This window comes from Orcinus orca, chromosome 14 (assembly GCF_937001465.1).
Source record: "Orcinus orca chromosome 14, mOrcOrc1.1, whole genome shotgun sequence".
Classification (NCBI taxonomy): Eukaryota; Metazoa; Chordata; class Mammalia; order Artiodactyla; family Delphinidae; genus Orcinus; species Orcinus orca.
The window spans coordinates 32,721,120-32,739,443 of NC_064572.1; the positions used below are offsets into that span (position 1 = coordinate 32,721,120).

Sequence of the window (18,324 nt, forward strand, 5' to 3'; positions counted from 1 at the left end):
TAGCTAGTGGGAAGCAGCCACGTAGCACAGGGATATCAGATCGGTGCTTTGTGACCACCTAGAGGGGTGGGATAGGGAGGGTGGGAGGGAGACGCAAGAGGGAGGGGATATGGGGATATAAGTATACATATAGCTGATTCACTTTGTGATACAGCAGAAACTAACACAACAATGTAAAGCAATTACACTCCAATAAATATATTAAAGAATTAAAATATGTCATTTAATTACAAAAATAACACATGTTCTATGCAGAATGTGGAAAACATATTCCCTCCCACACACACACAAAACACCTGTATTTCTACTCCCTAGAGATAAAGACTATTTGCCTTTTGATATAAGATCTTCCAGTTGTAAGCAGAAACTAACCCACCATTGTAAAGCAATTATACTCCAATAAAGATGTTAAAAAAAAAAAAAGATCTTCCAGTTGTCTTTCCTTGAATAGATTTGTATATTTTATATAAAGGTTGGGGTGGGGGTTACAATACTATATACAATACTATATATACAGTTTCCAAAACTTTGCATGGTGATATATTGTAAACTCTTTTTTTGGAAGCATTTTTTAAAGTTTATTTTATTTATTTATTTTTGGCTGCGTTGGGTCTTCGTTGCTGCGCGCGGGCTTTCTCTAGTTGCGGCGAGCAGAGACTTCTTTTGTGGCAGAGCACGGGCTCTAGGCGCACGGGCTTCAGTAGTTGTGGCACACAAGCTCAGTAGTTGTGGCTCGCAGGCTCTAGAGCTCAGGGTCAGTAGCTGTGGTGCACAGGCTTAGTTGCTCCACAGTATGTGAGATCTTCCCGGACCAGGGCTCGAACCCATGACCCCTGCATTGGCAGGTGGATTCTTAACCACTGCGCAACCAGGGAAGTCCCTGTAAACATCTTGTTAGGTCAACATACAGCCTTCAATAGCTGCATACTATTCCATTCCATAGGTAAATCTCAATTTTATCTCACCAAGCCCCTAGCTTTGGACATTTGTGTTCTCTCTCTCTCGTCTGTCTCTCTCGTCTGTCTTTCTCCTGGAGACAGAGTGATGGGTGTTACAATAAGAAACACTGTAAACAAACAACTTGCTGTGTTTCTTTGGGCACATCTCTGTGTCCTTAGGAGAGATTTTTTTGAAGTGGATTTGCTGGGTCAACAGATATGAGCATTTTAAACACAGTTGATACTCGTTACTAAATTGTCTTCCAGAAAGTTTGCTCAAATTAACATTCCGATTTTTGTTCATTTCTAATTTCATAGACCAAAAAAATGTCTCATTTTCATTAATTTTAGCAATGAGGCTGAACATTTTCTCCCACATTTGTTGGACTTGTACGGTTTTACTTTTGCAGAACGTTGTCACATCCCTGTTTCTGACCCAGATCTCTTTAGCTCTTCTTCCTGCCTGTGAACCTCTGGCCTCGCTCTGGATTCTGAATCTGTGTTGGAGGGCCGAGAAAGGAACTTTCTTCCTCAGAGACCTTCCCTCCTTTCCCCCTTCTCCGGCCTGGACCAGCCTCCTTTCAGCCCCTCATAGTTCCTCCAGGAAACTTGCTTTAACCAGCGTTGAGGAGTGGCAAGTAAGAGCAGTCTCCCTGGGCAGAGCTCTTGGCATTCCACTTTTTCGGACCTCTTGGGGGCCCTCCTGATTCCTAGCCTACATACCTCAGCCCCTGCCCGGAAGTCTATTTCCCACAGATGTGTACTGTCACAGAGAGGAGGAGGGACATGCAAGTACGCATCTGTACAAGCCATCCACCAGCTGTCTTGCAGTGGGAAACCAGCTGCTTCCGTGTTGCCAGGATTCTGCACTGGGCATTGACGAAAGTCCACTAAAGCTTGGGCAGTTCTCCGTACCCTCACGTCTGTGAGGACCCACTGAGTTCCCGCACCTAATCATGGACTCCTGTTCGCCCACGGCCCACATCCTGTAATCTGGCACCTTATCTATTCTGATGCGTGTGACACTGTGGTGGCACATCAGTTCGTGGGCATGACCCTGATGGTGACCTTCTCCTTCTCTGGAGTCTTGACCACACCTACTCCTTGCAAGTGAATTTTAAAACAGCAGGCACATTTCTAGCTTTTGATCTCCCTCAATTCACCTGATATGAAGGCAAAATTCACTAGCTGTCTGGTTTTTTGCATGTTCTTGTTACTTGCTGATGATGAAGCTGTTTGGCTGTGAGGCTCTGCAGAAAACACAGGGCTCACAGGTGTAGTTTGTAAGCTTAAACTGCTGCATGAACCAAAACAATGACCCTCTGGGACCCTCAGTTTTCTTTATTTGTTAAATAGAACCAATTACATTGGCAATACTTTCCTTACAAGATTCTTGTAAAGTTGAGTGATGCAATATTCAAGTTTCTTTAAAAGGTTAAAAGATAAATTCCAGGGTGGGGGGCAAACAATAGGAAGATGCACGACAAAATGTTATCAGTGGTTATCTCTGGGTAACAGAATTATAGGGAATTTTAATATTCTTTTTGTCTGTGCTTTGTAAATTTTCAGTAATGAACATAACGTATATTCACTTAGTGGGTAAATCTATACCATGATTTTTATTGCTGTTCTATCCTTAGTTCTCAGGAGAGACTGTTGCAAAGACATAAGGTGGTCTCGGTGTTTTTAACTCCTTAGAAATCTCTTCATCATCTTCCCCACCCCCCTAGACTCTAGACCTCCAAGGATGGAGGCTAAGAGGGGAAAGACAATGCATGGGAAGCCTGGTTTCAAGAAATGGTGTTGTATTAATCACTAGACTAGGCATTTGGCTAACCACGAAAGGAAATGGTTGACATCGCTGGGTGAAAAGCTGTCACCCAGCATGAGAAGGCCCAGCCAGGCCAGGGCCACCGCATCTCACCCTGGGCACCTTGCCCACGACTGGTGCCCAGTTGTACCTTAGTCGCCTTCGGTACCTGGAGGCTCAGAGTCCAGGTTTTCTAGTTCTTTCAGGTGACATTCAGCATGTTAAATTGTCAACCTTGGCTGTGTTTTTGCTGCCCACCCTGGACAAGCAGGTCAAGTTTTAGCTCTACTTGGTGCCTCAAGGCTGAATTAGTCCTTTCTTTTTTGGGGGGAGAGATTGCAGCTGTCCAGGTGCACCAGTGAGAGGTCCTCTCTTGAGCTGAGGACCGTCTCAGCCATTGATTTGCCTTCATCTCACTCTCCAGCCTCTTCGACTACAGGCAAGCCCCAGAGCTGCCACTGGCTTCAGAGGCTGTCGGTCTGGTTGGGAGCAGAAAAGCAGAAAGGGTGAGCTGGAGAGGCCCCTGGCAAGTGAGCTCAGGCTGGGTGGAGCTGGCCCAGGCATTTGAAGAGTCAGGCTTTATAGGGAGGGGCTGCTGGCTCTCGATGACCCCAAAAGCCAGATCTTGGAGGCAACTGTAGTTATAATAAAAATAGGGCTCCCACCATTCAGGCAGAGGCAGAGCAGCTTCGCAGAGCCTTGGTGTTGGCTTATAGGGCTGCCTCTATCGTGAGAGGGAAGAGAGATTTCTCAATTATCCTGTTGCAACCAAGCCTTACTATGGGGAGCCTGTCCTGCCTGGGACTTTACAATCTCTTTGATGGTAGCCAGGATATTTCCCCTCCTGCTGACTACTGGGGAGAAGCAAGACAGAAAGAAAAAAGAATTTGCTCAGAAAATGGAAGATGTGAGTGAGATTAAAGTGAGAATATTTAAATTACAGAAATTTAGTGCTTTCAAGCATCCTCAAGCACTTCTGAAGCACCCATTTAGGGACTGCTGATTGATAAGAGGTGATGAATTATTCTTATCTCATCATCAATGCCGGTCCCTGGCTCTCTGGAGGGCAACCCTTGGTTAACCTAATTTGAATCTAATTTGTATGACTTAAAAGTAGTAAAACATGTACGTGCTTGAGCCTAATAAAGCCTAATTTATTTAATAAGACATTTCTTAAAGAATTTTACTTTAGAGCTGGAAGGGACGTTGGAAATCATCCCTTTATTTTACAAATAAAGAAACTGAGTCCCAGAACAATAAGATGTTTTGCCAAAGGCCACACGGAATGGCCACCCACACTGGAGGCTTGAACTCTCTGCCCCGAATCCTGCTGGAGGGCTTTCGCTCTACTCTACACTGTCCCCAAGGTTCCCACTTGCAGATTCAGACCGCCTACCAAGTTGTAGGAAATGGGTGGGAGAGGGTGGCTGTGCTTTGAGCCCTTGAGCAAGGAAGACTTCCCCACGAGGCCACCAAAAGGTAGCTGCCTGGCCTGCACTGACCCCCACCGCTGACCCAGCACATTTCACACCAGCCACATCCCTCTGTCATTGGCCTCTTCTCGCCAGGCTGTGGTGATGGTGGAGTGGGTGGGAGGATGGGGGGGACATCTCTGCTCTCCTCAGGCTGGTAAGCAACAGACACTTGGAGTCACCAGGCATCCCATTTGGTGATCCCCTTGGAATAAGCTGAGATTGAGAAAATGCTTTAGACGTTCTGAAACCCACAAGCGTGTGAGGCTTTGATGTGGTACTGCCCCCTCAGGCCTTAGGCCACCCGGGTCCCTGGAAGGCCGGGACAGCATCCATGGAGGGAGTAGGCTGGAGAAGGCCCATTCAGAGGGACTTCCTTCCTTCCAACCTGGACTTGGGTTCATGATAGCATCTCCTGGGAGAAATTTGACCAGGGGTGTTTTCTGTCCCAAGGCTGCCCTTAGCAGAGGGACGCTGAGTGGCAAAGTGTAGTGACTGTTCTTTACCTCCGTCTCACACTGTGAGTTGGATTTCCAGAAGCTGCCTGATCTCTAATAGTTCACACACAGTGGGTGTGCCAGGAACTGTGCTGAGAATCAGATGTATTAACCCATTGAATCCACATCTTCTGGGTGAAGAAACTGAAGCTCCGAAAGCTTGAGTGACTTGCCCAAGGCCACATGGGAACCAGTAATTTGACCCAGACATTGTGGCTCCAGAGCAGATGCCCAGCCATTCTGTGCTTGAGGAGAGAGGAGTGGGGAAAGAGTGAGCTGCTTCTTGGGGGTCAGTCTGGTGCCCAGCAGGTCCCAGGCATCGTTGGTCTAGACTTCAGGAGCAGCCGGTGGCTCTAGCTGCCTCAGGACGCCCATTCTCACTCCTGGATCCTAACCACCGTAACTTTCAGATCCTTGGCTTTTAAGGATCTTAGGCGCTTTTAGGGAAGGAAACACTCAACCTAAATGCAAATATCAAATTAAAACTGAGGCTTCGTGCATGAGGAGCCAGCTATGAGCATTTCACTGCTCTGGCAATACCTACAAAGAGACGGAGAGACACGGGCAGCTGTGCCTGCTTTCAGCCAGGCTGTAACCTTGGTGTGGTTGCGTTGACGGTGGAATTAACTTCTTTCTCAGTAAGCATCTGTGAGTCTCATTAACCTTGTTAAGTGGGTGTCAAGGAGGGACCCTGAGCAGAGATGGGGACAAGGTCAGGTGGGTGCTGACCTTGGTCCTCTCCTGGGCTGTGCACGCAGGTCACACACGCTGACTGTGGAGCCTGCCTAGACTGTGCGTGTGTGTTTGTTTGGGGGCTCAGTTAGGCAGAGCTGGATTGAATCAAAAGGGCAGTGACATTCCCTTGCTTGAAGGAAGCAAACTTATGGTCAGATGTCAAGGAAGTAAGCATATCTTATTGCGTCAAACCCTACTGTCTGTCACTCTATTACACTAGGCCATTTGTATCCTGCTCAGACACTCAGTGGCTTCCTGAATAAAGTCCCTTGGCCCTGACCTACCTTCCCAGGTTTCTTTCTCACTAAGTAGCAATAATAACAACATTTGCATTTGTCTGCTACTTCATAATTTACAAAATGCTTTCACATTCCATTATTTCTTTGAATCCTCTCAGTAACCATCTTTGGAGGCCCAGAAAGGTGAAAGGACCTACCCAAAGCCTCTGCACCTGGAGACGACTGTGGCTGTGGTACCTTGTGTGTTACCCTTTGGAATGTTTGCTGCCCATCCGGAGGGGTGTGTTACACTTTCCTGCCCCATTGTCATGAGGCTTTGGCATGGACTTGCTTTGGCCAGTGAAATGTGGGCATCAGTGTCTTGTGTCACTTCCAAGTCAGTCTGTGGTTTGCCATGTCTCTCTTTTCCCTCTGCCGGGAGCCTGACAATATCCCAGAGAGGGGCTGAGTCCTGAGTCCTGGAGTCGAGTGGAGAGACCATGGACATGTCACATGAGGGAGAAGTAAACCACTGTTCTGGTAGGCCAACAAGATGTTGGGGATACCCGTCATCACAGCATAGCTAAGTCTAAGCTGATCACACAGTAGTAAAACTTGGCTTAATCTCAGACCCTCTGGAAGCACATTCTCTACTGCATTCATCCCCAATGTTCCAGATGAATCACCCTGTTTGTTCGCACCTCCATGCCTTTTCTCACCCTGTTCCCTCTGCCTAGAATTCTGTTGAAATCCTATCCATCTTCCAAAGCCAAGCTTAGAACTCACCACTCCTATGATGCTTTCTCAGATCCATAATACCAAGCACTTACTGAGCATTTACTATGTGGCAGCTACTACTCTAGCACTTCACTTGTTTTAATTCATTTAATCTTCACCTGTGAGATAAGCCTTGTTACTGTTGCCATAGAAGAGGAAGAGAGGTAAAATAACTTGTCCAAAATCACACACTGGTAAATGGCAGAGCCAAGACTCAACCCCATGCTCCTTCCAACCCACTACTTATTTCTCTTTCTATTCCCTGTTACATGTCTACACATCTCTTCTCCTCAACTGGAAAACAGCTTCTTTATCTGACTGACCACATTTTCTTGATCCTGGTTTGAGAATATATCCTGCCACTGCCTGGTGGTGTACCCTTGGGCTGGTCACTTAATTTCTCTGAACCTCAGTTTCCTCTTTGTATCCCCCAAAGCTCCTAGCAAGGTGCCCAGTAAATACTGACTGACTAAATGGATGAACTCCATGAGGCTTGGTTTGCTCATTTGTTAAATGGGAGAGATAATGGTACCTCCTTCATAGAGTTGTTAGGGGGGTTCAATGATGCCTAGCACAGGGCACGGCACATGGTAAGAATCCAATATAATTTGGCTATTGTTACTATTATAAGCTGTAGGGAAGGTAAATGTAGTATGTAATATACAGAGAGAAAAAACTTACTTCTCACCATGGGGATTGGGAAAGCTAACTTCATGGCAGAAGTGATTTGAGTGGACTTTGAAGAATGCCTAGAATCTGGACACGGAGATGAGGTGAAGGGAAGGGCATTTTAGGCAAAGGGAGCAGCACAGAGAAAGACACAGAGACAGTGTAAATCTTTAAATCTTAATCCTCCTTCCCCTATTTATACCATTTGTAGGGTCAGATCTCAGGAAATAATCCTAAATATAAAAATAAGTTTATGAGTAAAGATGTCCACTGCAGCATTATTTATAAAAGTGAGAACGTGAAAGTGACCGATATGTCCAATAGTAGGGAAGGTGGTTAAATAAATGATCTTCTATCCATTTGATATAATACATATATAATTATAGTTACTATTATAATGAAATATATGAGAAGTATATAGTAAGGGAAAAGTTTATGAATGACGCTATGTGGAAAAGAGACAAGATAAAATGAATAATCAATATTGTCACAACTATATAAAAAGAATTTAAAACCAAATGTATCATGTAGAAAGTGTAGGAGGAAATGTACTGCAGTCTTAGTAGGCTTGGCGTGATGGACTTGGGTGATTGTTTTGAGATATTTAAAAGTTTTCTTCCTTACATTAATCACTATTTTATTATTATAGCTAAACTTTTTCAGTGCTTACTCTGTACTAAGCACTGCACTAATATTTGACATATATTATCTCAATCCATACAATCCTATGAGGAAGGTTCTCTTGTTAACCTGTTACAAATAGGGAAGCTAAGAGGTCTATATTTATACAATGAGTTTACATTACTTTTAAAATAGGAAAACAATATAGTTACTACGTTTATGTAATATTTTATTATTAAAAGATAAGAGATTCAGATTTCCCCCCCTTTTTTGCTACTTCAAATAATGATAAACATTGTACATATTTCCTTGTGTATTGGTACTCTTATTTCTGTAAGTCACATTTCTGAAAGCGATATTTGAGGTCAAAGTGTATGCATGCCTTTTTTATTTTGAACTAATTTTAGACTTACAGAAAAGTTGCAAAAATAGTACAGAGATTATTTGGCAATAAAGAAGAATAAAACACTGATACACACTACAGCTTGGATGAACCTTGAAAACAGTATGCTAAGTGTAAGAAGCCAGTCACAATTGGCCATTTATTATTATTCCATTTATATGAAATGTCCAGGATAGGTAAATACATAGAAACAGCAGATTGTTGGCTGCCTAAGGCTGGGGGAATATGGGGAATTGAGAGTGATTACTTAACGGGTTCAGGGTTTCCTTTTGAGGTGATGGAAATGCTTTGAAATTAGCTGGTGGTTGTACAGCTCTGTAAATATAATAAAACCACTGAATTGTACACTCTAAAAGGGTGAATTTTATGGAATGCAAGTTATATCTCAATAAAGCTATTGTTTCTTAAAAAGTAAACAATAGAGTCCCTATTTAGGGGAACCCACATTCCCCAATGTTCATAACTGAGAAATGATTGGATAAATTATGGTACAGCTATACTAAGGAATATTGAAAGTACAGAAGAGTATAATTCCTTTTTTCTGCTAAAAATTATTTAAAAGAAATAAAAATTCTGGGCTTCCCTGGTGGCGCAGTGGTTGAGAGTCCACCTGCCGATGCAGGGGACACGGGTTCGTGCCCCAGTCCGGGAAGATCCCACATGCCGCGGAGCGGCTGAGCCCGTGAGCCATGGCCGCTGAGCCTGCGCGTCCGGAGCCTGTGCTCCGCAACGGGAGAGGCCACAACAGTGAGAGGCCTGCGTACCACACACACACACACACACAAATCCTTTAAATGTATGCATATATTTCCTTATGTTTGCAATAACATACATAAAGTGAGCTTAATGCTGGTTACTCAGGGCAGAGTTAAGAGAGGACAAAGGGAGATTATGCAGTTTTTTATAACCCTCTATTTAGTTTAATTTAGTGTAAAAGGGCATATAATTTTTGTAACTTTTTCCATTTAAAAATATTAAGAAAAAAAAAAGAAAAGGGGTTCTGCCCCTGATTTCCCATGACTCGACAGTTATCTCTAGGTTTTTAAGCAGCAAGGTGTTTATTAAAAATCACACATGCAGTGGTCCTGCACCATCTCAGAGAGATGAGCCATGAGCTGGAATCCTGGGGGATGGCGGGAGGAGCAGGAGTGCTGGTCAGGATGAAAGCTTCTGCGTTAGGCCAAACGGCATTTGAATCCCAGCTCTCAGCCATTTACTGAGCTGTGGACCTTGGGCCAGTTACTTAACTGCTCTGTGCCTCAGTTTCCTTGTCTTTAAAATGGGAGTAATTAGATGACCTCTCATTGGGCTGTAGTGAAAATAAAGTGAGGTCATGCATGCAAGATGCTTAGCACAGTGCCTGGCACATAGTATTCAATAAAGAATAAGTACAATTATTATTATTATTTACAGTAGGCACTTCCTAATTGTTTGAAGAGTGGGGAATGGTGACTATAAAAATCTAGAGGGGACAGTGACCTCAACTTTGCTAGGTCTACCGTGCTTCCTGACACATATGGTGATGTGCTCTTATGCCACCCACCTGAGAACTGACTTTATTCTTGCTGGTCTTATACCCATCTAAAATAAAAGACTACATTTCCCAGCTTCCCTTGCAGCTAAGGGCAGGGGAAGTCTTGGGTGGGACTTCCCTTCGGGAAGATGTCCTTTTCCTCTTCCTTGCCTTCAGCCTTCCGGTGGTCTGGATCCTACAGTTGATGGCAGGGTCCCTGTTAGCAGTGTCAGACCTTGAAGCAACCCTGGAGGAAGAAGCCACACTCTGGGGATGGTGGAGGCCGAGCCTGGGAGCCTGAGCCCCTGGTGACCCTGGAGTCACTATGCCAGCCCCAGCTCGCCTTCCTCTGCACTTCTTTTCTGTGAGAGAGAAACCGATCTCTATCTTGCTTAAGCCCCTTTTTTTTTTTTTTTTTTTTTTTTTTGGCGGTACGCGGGCCTCTCACCGCTGTGGCCTCTCCTGTTGCGGAGCTCAGGCTCCGGATGCGCAGGCTCAGCGGCCATGGCCCACGGGCCCAGCCTCTCCGCGTCATGTGGGATCTTCCCGGACCGAGCACGAACCCGCGTCCCCTGCATCGGACTCTCAACCACTGCGCCACCAGGGAAGCCCAAGCCCGTTTTCTGAGTTTTCTGTGATAGGAAAATAAACCCAGCCCTAGCTAATAGAGTTCTCTCAGAACCAACCTAAAAAGCAAGAGCTCATGGCAGGAAGGTGGCGAGGGCTGTGCCCTGGGGAGGGCTGGCTACCAAAGGTGAGGCTGGGCCTCGCCACTTACTCATCGCCGATGTAGAGCTTGGGCCAGACCTCGTTGACATGCGTGTACTGGGGACTGCCCTTCCAGAAGAGACGCTCCAGCTCAAAGGCTCCGGGGGTACAGTAATCCTCAGCCTCCCCCTCCTCCTCCACCTTCGGCAGCAGCTTCTTGGCAGACGGGTAAGCGTTCTTGAGGCTTGTCTTCGGTTCTCTGGATGTCATTTTGGAGCCAAGGGATTTTCTTTCCTTTCTGCAGCTGGTCATGAAAGAGGGTCAGGATTGCGGTTAGCAGGGACAGAGGTAGGGAATGGGCTTTACAAAAAAGAGGAGGGTATATAAGCTGGCATTTCCCCAGCCTGTTATGCTCCTGCTTCCTCTTCCCAGGCCACAGAGGTCAATAGGGAAGGCCATGATAGCAGTTAAACAGCACTTCCCCAAGATTCCATTCTCCTGCAAAGCAAGCATGCTGGGCACCCTCTGAAGTGGGCATTTGCTGCAGACACAAACAGGCTTCAGGTCTAAGAAATCCCTGCAGGCTGCCTGTCCTCTGCCACCTTTCTTTTAGATTTAACCCCTTTTTTGGTGCCTGTTCTTTCCTTTATGTGACCGGAGTCTGCTGGCTCAGGCCATTTAGAACCTGAATAAGAAGGCCCAGGAGGTCCCTGCCATTCCAGGCCTGTGGTATTCAGCGTCTGCAGAGAGCTGTCATCCAGTGGAAAGGGCACACCTGGAAATCCAGAGCCTGTGTGGTCTGGGCAGCCACACACATTCCGGGGCTTCGGAAGTCTTGGGGTGGAAGGAAACTTGGCTGTGTGAGGGTTTGTCAACTTGTTAGGAAGTTGAAGTCAACGCTGGCTGCTCTCACACTAGGAGGCTGGCAGTTGTGCTAGCTTACCAGGGGTTTGGAAGAGACATTCCAAGCTAGAAAGCTGTGTCTGCAGATTGGAACGTGTATTTGCAGAGCTTGTCAGGCTCTGCGGGTGGAATATGGGTGAAGAGTTTCCATTGTCCCCGAAGAAATGAATTCATTGAGGAATTGGGCACCATGTGTTCCGTGAGCTGAGTGACCGATACACTCAGGCAGCCTGGGAAGGGAGGTTATACTCGTCCTGCTGGGAGACTGGAGGGAAGGGGGAAAGGGTGGAGTGACTGAGAAATGTGAGTGCAGGTGAGTGATGGGGAGGGAACGTTACTCATTTATGTAACAAATATGTAGCACTTACTGTGTGCTAGGCACTGTTCCAAGTGCTTTGCAATTATTAACTCATTTAATCTTCTTAACAACCCTAAGAAACAGGCACCATGATTATCTCCATTTTGGAGATGAGGAAAACTGTAAATTGAGGATGCTTATAACACATGGTCTAAGTCTTCTGAGAAAAAAAAAAATTGCCCAGAGGGTAGGGGTTGGGGTGGAGGATGCAGGGTGGGGAGGGGCAGGCCAGGGACTTGAAGAATGTAATAAAGCCCCAGTAGCTTCAAAGACCATTAGGATCCTATCGAAAAGACCCAGAACACATCTTGAAGAGGCTCCCACTTATCAAAAATGGGACAATTTGAGCATGAATAATAAAAATAACTGCAGTTAGTAGAAACACATCAAACATTTAAATCATAATGATACTGAAAACAATTATTCACTTTTGGAAGATGCTAGAGAGTCAGCTCATTATGAAGACAGGCCAGTGAAAGGAAGGAATCTAGCATTTGTCATTCCTTTTGGATGCAAACTGTACTACTGGATAGATGAGGGAAATTTTCTTTTATAGAAGAACTTCAATAAAGAAGGAAGGAAGCACCATTTTACAACACCCGATGAGCTAATGGATGTAGGCACTGAGCACTGACTGCTGGCAGCATAAGAGACGTCAGACGTTACGGGCCTTCTGATGGAGGAACACACCACCGCTACCACGAAAGGAGCCTCGCCAAAGGAAGACCTGGATCTTTGAACAGAGTCCTCAGAGTCTAGATCTAGCAACCAATTTGCAGGAGATTCAGAAGACAGTTAAATTATACCTCAGGGCCTTATCTTTTGGAAATACGTAGTAAAATGTTCACAGATGAAATGATATAATGTCTGGGATTTGCTTCAAAAATAATACTATTGGAAAATACAATAATATATTGTGTCGGAGAGAGGGGTATAGGTGGAGGTATGATGAGGCAGGATTTGCCAAGGATGATGGCTGCAAGGTCATACTGTTCCTCTTTGTGTTTGAAATTGTCCATTAAATTTTTAAAAAAAGAACAGGAAAATGCTGAAACCACCGCTCTGGGAAATTTGATTCTCCCAAGTTCACAGGAGATGAATTAAAGGATCACTGGCTAGCAGTGTTTGGGGGGAAGCCTGGATCTGTGACTTTCTCCTGCAGAATCCTGAGTTGAGGTGTGGGGGGGCCATGGGCTACAGAGGCCACCCTTCTTTGGAGTCCGCCAAAGCATGATCTAAAGACCACCTCCCACAGAATCATCTGGCACTTGCTAAAAATACAGACTCCTGGGTTGCACCCTAGGCCAGAGTGGGGCCTAGGAGTCTGTATTTTAACAAGCTCCCAAGTGAGTCTGTTGCTCACTAAAGTTTGATAATAATTGCCCAAGAATGTGGTTCAAGAGTCAAGGAGCTGGGATAACCCTGGTGGTCCAGTGGTAAAGAATCTGCCTTTCAATGCGGGGGACGTGGGTTCGATCCCTGGTCAGGGAACTAAGATCCCACATACCGCGGGGCAACTAAGCCCACACGCCATGACTACCAAGCTCGTGCACCTCAACTAGAGAGCCCGCGTGCCGCAAACTACAGAGCCCACGCGCCCTGGAGCCTGCGAGACACACCTAGAGAGAAGCCCACGCGCCTTAACCAAGAGCCCGCATACCTCAATGAAGATCCTGCGTGCCACAACTAAGACCCAACGCAGCCAAAAAAAAAAGAAAAAAAAGAGTCAAGGAGCTGTTGAGTCAAGAGAAGGGTAGGAAGGGTGCTCAATATGCTTTCCATCTTCTCATTGACGTGCAGACCCAGGTATTTAGCCCAGAGTAAGGGTGTGGGACTGGGACGAGGGAAGGGCTGGACAGCCTTATTCCAAGGCTCCTTGAAGATGCTCTTTCATGTTGTTTTCAGCCTCGGTGTCTGACACATAAGAGGTGCTCAGAAGGTGAATGAGGGGATGGCCTAGTGAATGAATGGAAGGAGTGACTCGGGGTGAACGAGTAAGACTGGGGGGCCTGTGCTAGGGGCTCAGTTGGAGCTGATGAGGCAGGATGGAGCCTTGGGCTAATTTGGAGGCGGGGGAAGGTGAGCGAGGAACAGAGTACAGGATGGACAGCCCTCTGCAGCAGGGACTTGCTCAGACCCGAACTTCACTCTGGGGCCTGGCGGCTGGCATATCCAGTCACCAAAGGAGGTGTTATTTTAAGGGATGGTCTGAAACTTCTACAGCAGAGCCAGTCCAGACACCTCAGTCTCCTGAGAGTGGCCACGCCCTCCCTGCTGCAGGCCTGAGGCGCCTTGACTTTGAGAAGTCTGGAGTTCTGCCCGTCTGTGGCACCAGCTCTTCTTGTTTCCAAGGGAGTCAAAGCTGGGCACCATTTACCTAAATTTAGAGGTTTGGGCCATTTTGAACCCTGCCTGCCACCAAAGGAGGCTTCAGAAGAAGGGATTTTAGGGAGACACTGGAGTAACTGCATGCTGAACCTTCTGCCCGCCTCCTTGTATTACTGAAGCTGACCTCACCCTTGCGGAGGCTGGTCCTCCTTCATTATACTGTGGAAGGAGCCATCCCCATCCCCATCTCCGTGCTGAAAGCCTCGGCTGGATTTCCAGACAGAAGAGGAAGTGGTGTGGTCTACCCAGAGCGGCTTGGCACTCAGAGGGAGCTCTGGGATCTATTATCCTCCAGCATGCAGATTGGATGGGGTACGAGAACAAAGCACAGAGCCGTCCAGAAACCACAGACCTGTAATCTTTCCAAATCCTGAAGGCGGCTTGTGTGCATCCCTCTCTGCATGGCTCCCAGATCTTTGAATCTCAGAAAGGCCGGGAGTGTCTGTTTCCCAGATCACAGCCAAAATGGAAGGGGAAGACAAATCTGTTCTGTTTGGTTTCCATAGATTCGACCTAGAGATTAACTGCCAAGGTCTTGATGACACATACAATATCAATCACAGGCTAAATGTCATAATGAGAGCTGGGCAGGTTGTCAAGAGAGGCCTCCAGGTTCCTGTTACAGCTTCATATTTAAAGGTTTGGTCCCAGGAAACCACATGCCAACTTGAAGGCTATATGGCCTATATGTGCAGCAGCAGCCTGCCTCTTCCTCAAAGGATAGCAGACTCAGGCTCCTTCCTGGACGGGCCAGGCAGGTAACACAGAGGAGTTAAGTGCATTGGGTGTTAAAGAATAAAACAAACAAGCAAGAACCTAACTATTGGCCTCAGGTAGGAGGCATCAGGGAGTGGTGGGGACTGTGGCAGAGTAGAGAGCAAATGCCCCCACGGAAGGGGGTGGCAGCTTGCCATTCCATGTGGGAATGCAAGCCCAGATGGTCGGATGGTTTTATGAAAAGTCAGAAAGCCAGAGTTTTGTGGGAAATCTGCTGATTTTAAAATTTTAAGTCAGCAGGCAGCTGTAACAGAGGCTATCCTTGTCGTGTCACATTCCTCAGCTGAGATCACTGCGGTATAAGTGGACAGCTCCCTTACACAAAAGGCTTCCTCACACAAGCCCCTGTATTTCCCTGATTGAGGCTGTTTTCTGGTCTTTGTGCTGGTCATGGAGTTACCTGCTTCCTGGAACACCTCACAAACAATTTGTTCCCAAACTCTGGTCTCAGTGTCCACCTTTGAGGGAACCCAAACTAAGATACTGCTAATTTTAAAGCATTTAAAGACACTGTGATAACAGAGAATGCAGGGCCAAGTGTTACTTGACCCATAAGATCTGGAGTGCCATCTTCCTCTGTGAAACAGTGCCCTTGCCTTTGAGGAGCTATATCCAGGAATAATCAAAATAGGGATCCCTATCCTGACTCCATTTCAGACTTTTCAGTGGTACAGCTCGTGTTTGGTTAAAGGTTTCCCTTGCCCAGTGAGGAAAGGCTTTAATCTGAATTCAAAAATATAGTTTTGACACCATGATTTGACTTTATATATTAAAAAAAACCCTTATAGAATTTAGGATTAACACATACACACTACTATATATAAAATAGATAACCAACAAGGACCTACTGTATAGCACAGGGAACTGTACTCAATATTTTGTAATAATCTATAAGGGAAAAGAATCTGAAAAAGAAAAGACAAATATATATATATATATATATATAGTATATAACTGAATCACTGTGCTGTACCCCTGAAACTAACACAACATTCTAAATCAACTATACTTCAATTAAGAAAAAAACTAACTTGTGTATTTTTGTTCTTGTTTTTAACTAGAAAAAAAAAAAAAACCAGCAAAAGATCAATACTGTGGACAGTGGCAGGACTCAGGGAGATTTTTTTCCTGTCTTCTGTTTTGGGATTCTTTTAATAAATAATCCTATTTTATAATAAATAACCATGTCTATATTTTTTTAACTATGCTGGCCAAATAGAACAGTCTGGGCTGGAAGCTGCTTGTGACTTCTCACTCCATCTTACGTGTTCCCAGGACCTGGCTCTTTCCTGGGGCTCCTCTACCTCTCTGTCCCTCTCTCCCCACATTCACTGGCTTGTGGCTCTTCTCTGCTCTCAGAGCCCCAGCAGTCACTGAGGACTCAGATCTACACGTCTTATCCTCCCTGAGCTTCGCTTTCTTCTTTAATAAAATGGAGCTGTAACAAGAGAGGTAAAGGCGATTTTAAAAACAAACAAACAAAAACCCAACCTGAATTCTTTTGCTTTCTAAGGTGGAAGATGGGAGAAGCCCAGTGGAGAGATGCATCATTCATTTGAGTGGGCAACTTAAACCCCTAAGTGGACCCCTTGAGCCTGCAGAGACTGGCCGGGTAGCCATGCCCAGGAGTGTGAGCCACAGAACAGGCCTCCTGCTCAACAAAAAAACACAATTTAAGGATCCTTTTCTTGGGGAAAAGGTAAGTCCTAAAGCGTGATTCAGAAAGTGATGGAGTGAACAAAGAGAGCTAAATTGTTCTGTGCAAGAAACCAAGGGGCGTTCCAAGCCTCTAGAACATCCCCAGAAGGGGTGTGAGGGACCCTGCTGCGGAGTGGCGAAGGGAGGGCTTGGGGCCAGAGACAGCCAGGTGAGAAGCATCCAGGGCACACAGCCACGGGACTCCTGAGAAAAGTGACCCTAATGCCTAACTTTGCGGCGCCCCCGGCAGCATCAGCCCTCTCTTTGTCACCCCAAACCTTCAGTGAAATTGTTAGGACAGACAGCTGTGTTCGTGGTGGGTTTGAGAAATCAAAGGGGAAGAGGCTTGTGCTGGTAGAGAGAAGAGACCAGAAGTTTATGCAGCAGCGTGGACAGTCTGATTCCGTTCTTATAGAAAAATACATATCATCAAAATATTAACACTGGCTCTATGTTTATTTTAGAATGATGAAAAATTATATGAGATTCTTTTTTTTTAAGGAACCATCTTCTCTATAAATCTCTGTGCTGAACATATATTACTTGAGTATATGGAGGGGGAAAAAGAGCCTGTGAAAGTTGTATTTGAGAACCGTTCTGGATGTAGCAGATGCCCACCCTAAACCTACGGGCTGAGGCACGGGAAGGAGGCCTTCAGGACAAGGCCTAACCAGGTGTTCTTTACATCACATGTGGCACTGAGCGCCCTCCCAGTCAGTGTGAGCTCCCCAAAGGCGGGCCTGTGTCCTCCTTGAGCCCTCTGGTGGCAGAACCAGGCCTAGGTCGTGTCACAAAGTCGTTCTAATCCCTCAGTGCTTCCCGGGAAACCAGAAGGAAGTCAAGTTTTATGGCTCCTGAAATGTATACCATTTAAGAAAAAGAAAAACAAACAGGTGCAGGGCCTTAGAAGAGGCTGGTGCAAGGGGTTCTGAAGCTTTGGGGTAAATCTACCTCTGAAAGAAGATTCCTTCCCCTTTGACTGGAGGCAGACCTCAGATGAAGAGGGCAGCATCCCTCCCCATCCCTTGGGGCTCTTTGACTTTCCTGACCCTGGTCTTGGTTTAGGCTAAGTCAGCCAGCATCAGGGGTGCTCTGGTGGGTCATGAGTGGGCATGGGAAGTGGCCTTGTTTTGTTTGTTTGTTTGACCGTGCCACGTGTGCAGCCTGTGGGATCTTAGTTCCCCAACCAGGGATTGAACCCGAGTTGTCCGCAGTGAAAGCTCAGAGTCCTAACCACTGGACCCAGGAAATTCCCTTGTTGTTTTTTACTTCACCTCAGATGTTCGGCCTGGCCCTGCCTGCCCCCACATGCCTTCACATCCCTCTGTTCAGCACCAGGGATGGGCTGGGCCAGAAAGGTCTCTGCCTTCTTCAAGTTTTTGGTCTAGTAGAGCAGTTATAATCTAATCTTTTAAAAATGTGTCCTCTTCCTTTGAAGGTATTCTGTATCTGTGGATATCACATATTTACGTTCCTTAATGCGTTGGGCTCATGGGGGAAAGTTAGTGTGTGTTGCATGCATACCACATTTTTTCCATGACACCACCCAAGTTGGGTTTGGAATGTGCCTTGAAAGAAGAGGGAGGGTACAAATGTTATTGTGGTTGGGAAAATTACTCTATTAGGAGAGTAATACCTACTGCCAGGGTACGTGGAGGGGCAGAATTTGGCAGCAGTATACATATATACATATACATATTTTTAATTTACTGCAAGTCATGCTTGTCCTTACTCATCTTAAATCTACAAAAACGATCCCAACTAGGAAATAAAAGTTGTGGGATTTTTAAAAAGTTAAAACCTGGCCGTAAAAACCCTAGGAATTTTTTGTTGCTATAG

General features: G+C 45.9%; 1 protein-coding gene across 4 annotated transcripts in view; it reads right to left on the reverse strand.

Moving 5' to 3' along the window:
* DUSP29 (dual specificity phosphatase 29) overlaps positions 1-16,270 on the reverse strand; it is a 29,162-nt gene extending 12,892 nt beyond the window's left edge. For 2 of the 4 annotated variants that reach the window (XM_033433927.2, XM_049697252.1), the window contains exon 1: positions 10,432-11,986. In XM_033433927.2, the coding sequence (XP_033289818.2) occupies positions 10,432-10,673 (242 nt within the window). In that variant the 5' untranslated portion in view covers positions 10,674-11,986. Of the gene's footprint in view, positions 1-10,431; positions 11,987-13,282; positions 13,414-14,362 lie in introns of those variants that run through there. The other 2 variants (XM_049697251.1, XM_049697250.1) reach the window with 2 other exon arrangements.
* Positions 16,271-18,324: the final 2,054 nt, after the last annotated feature.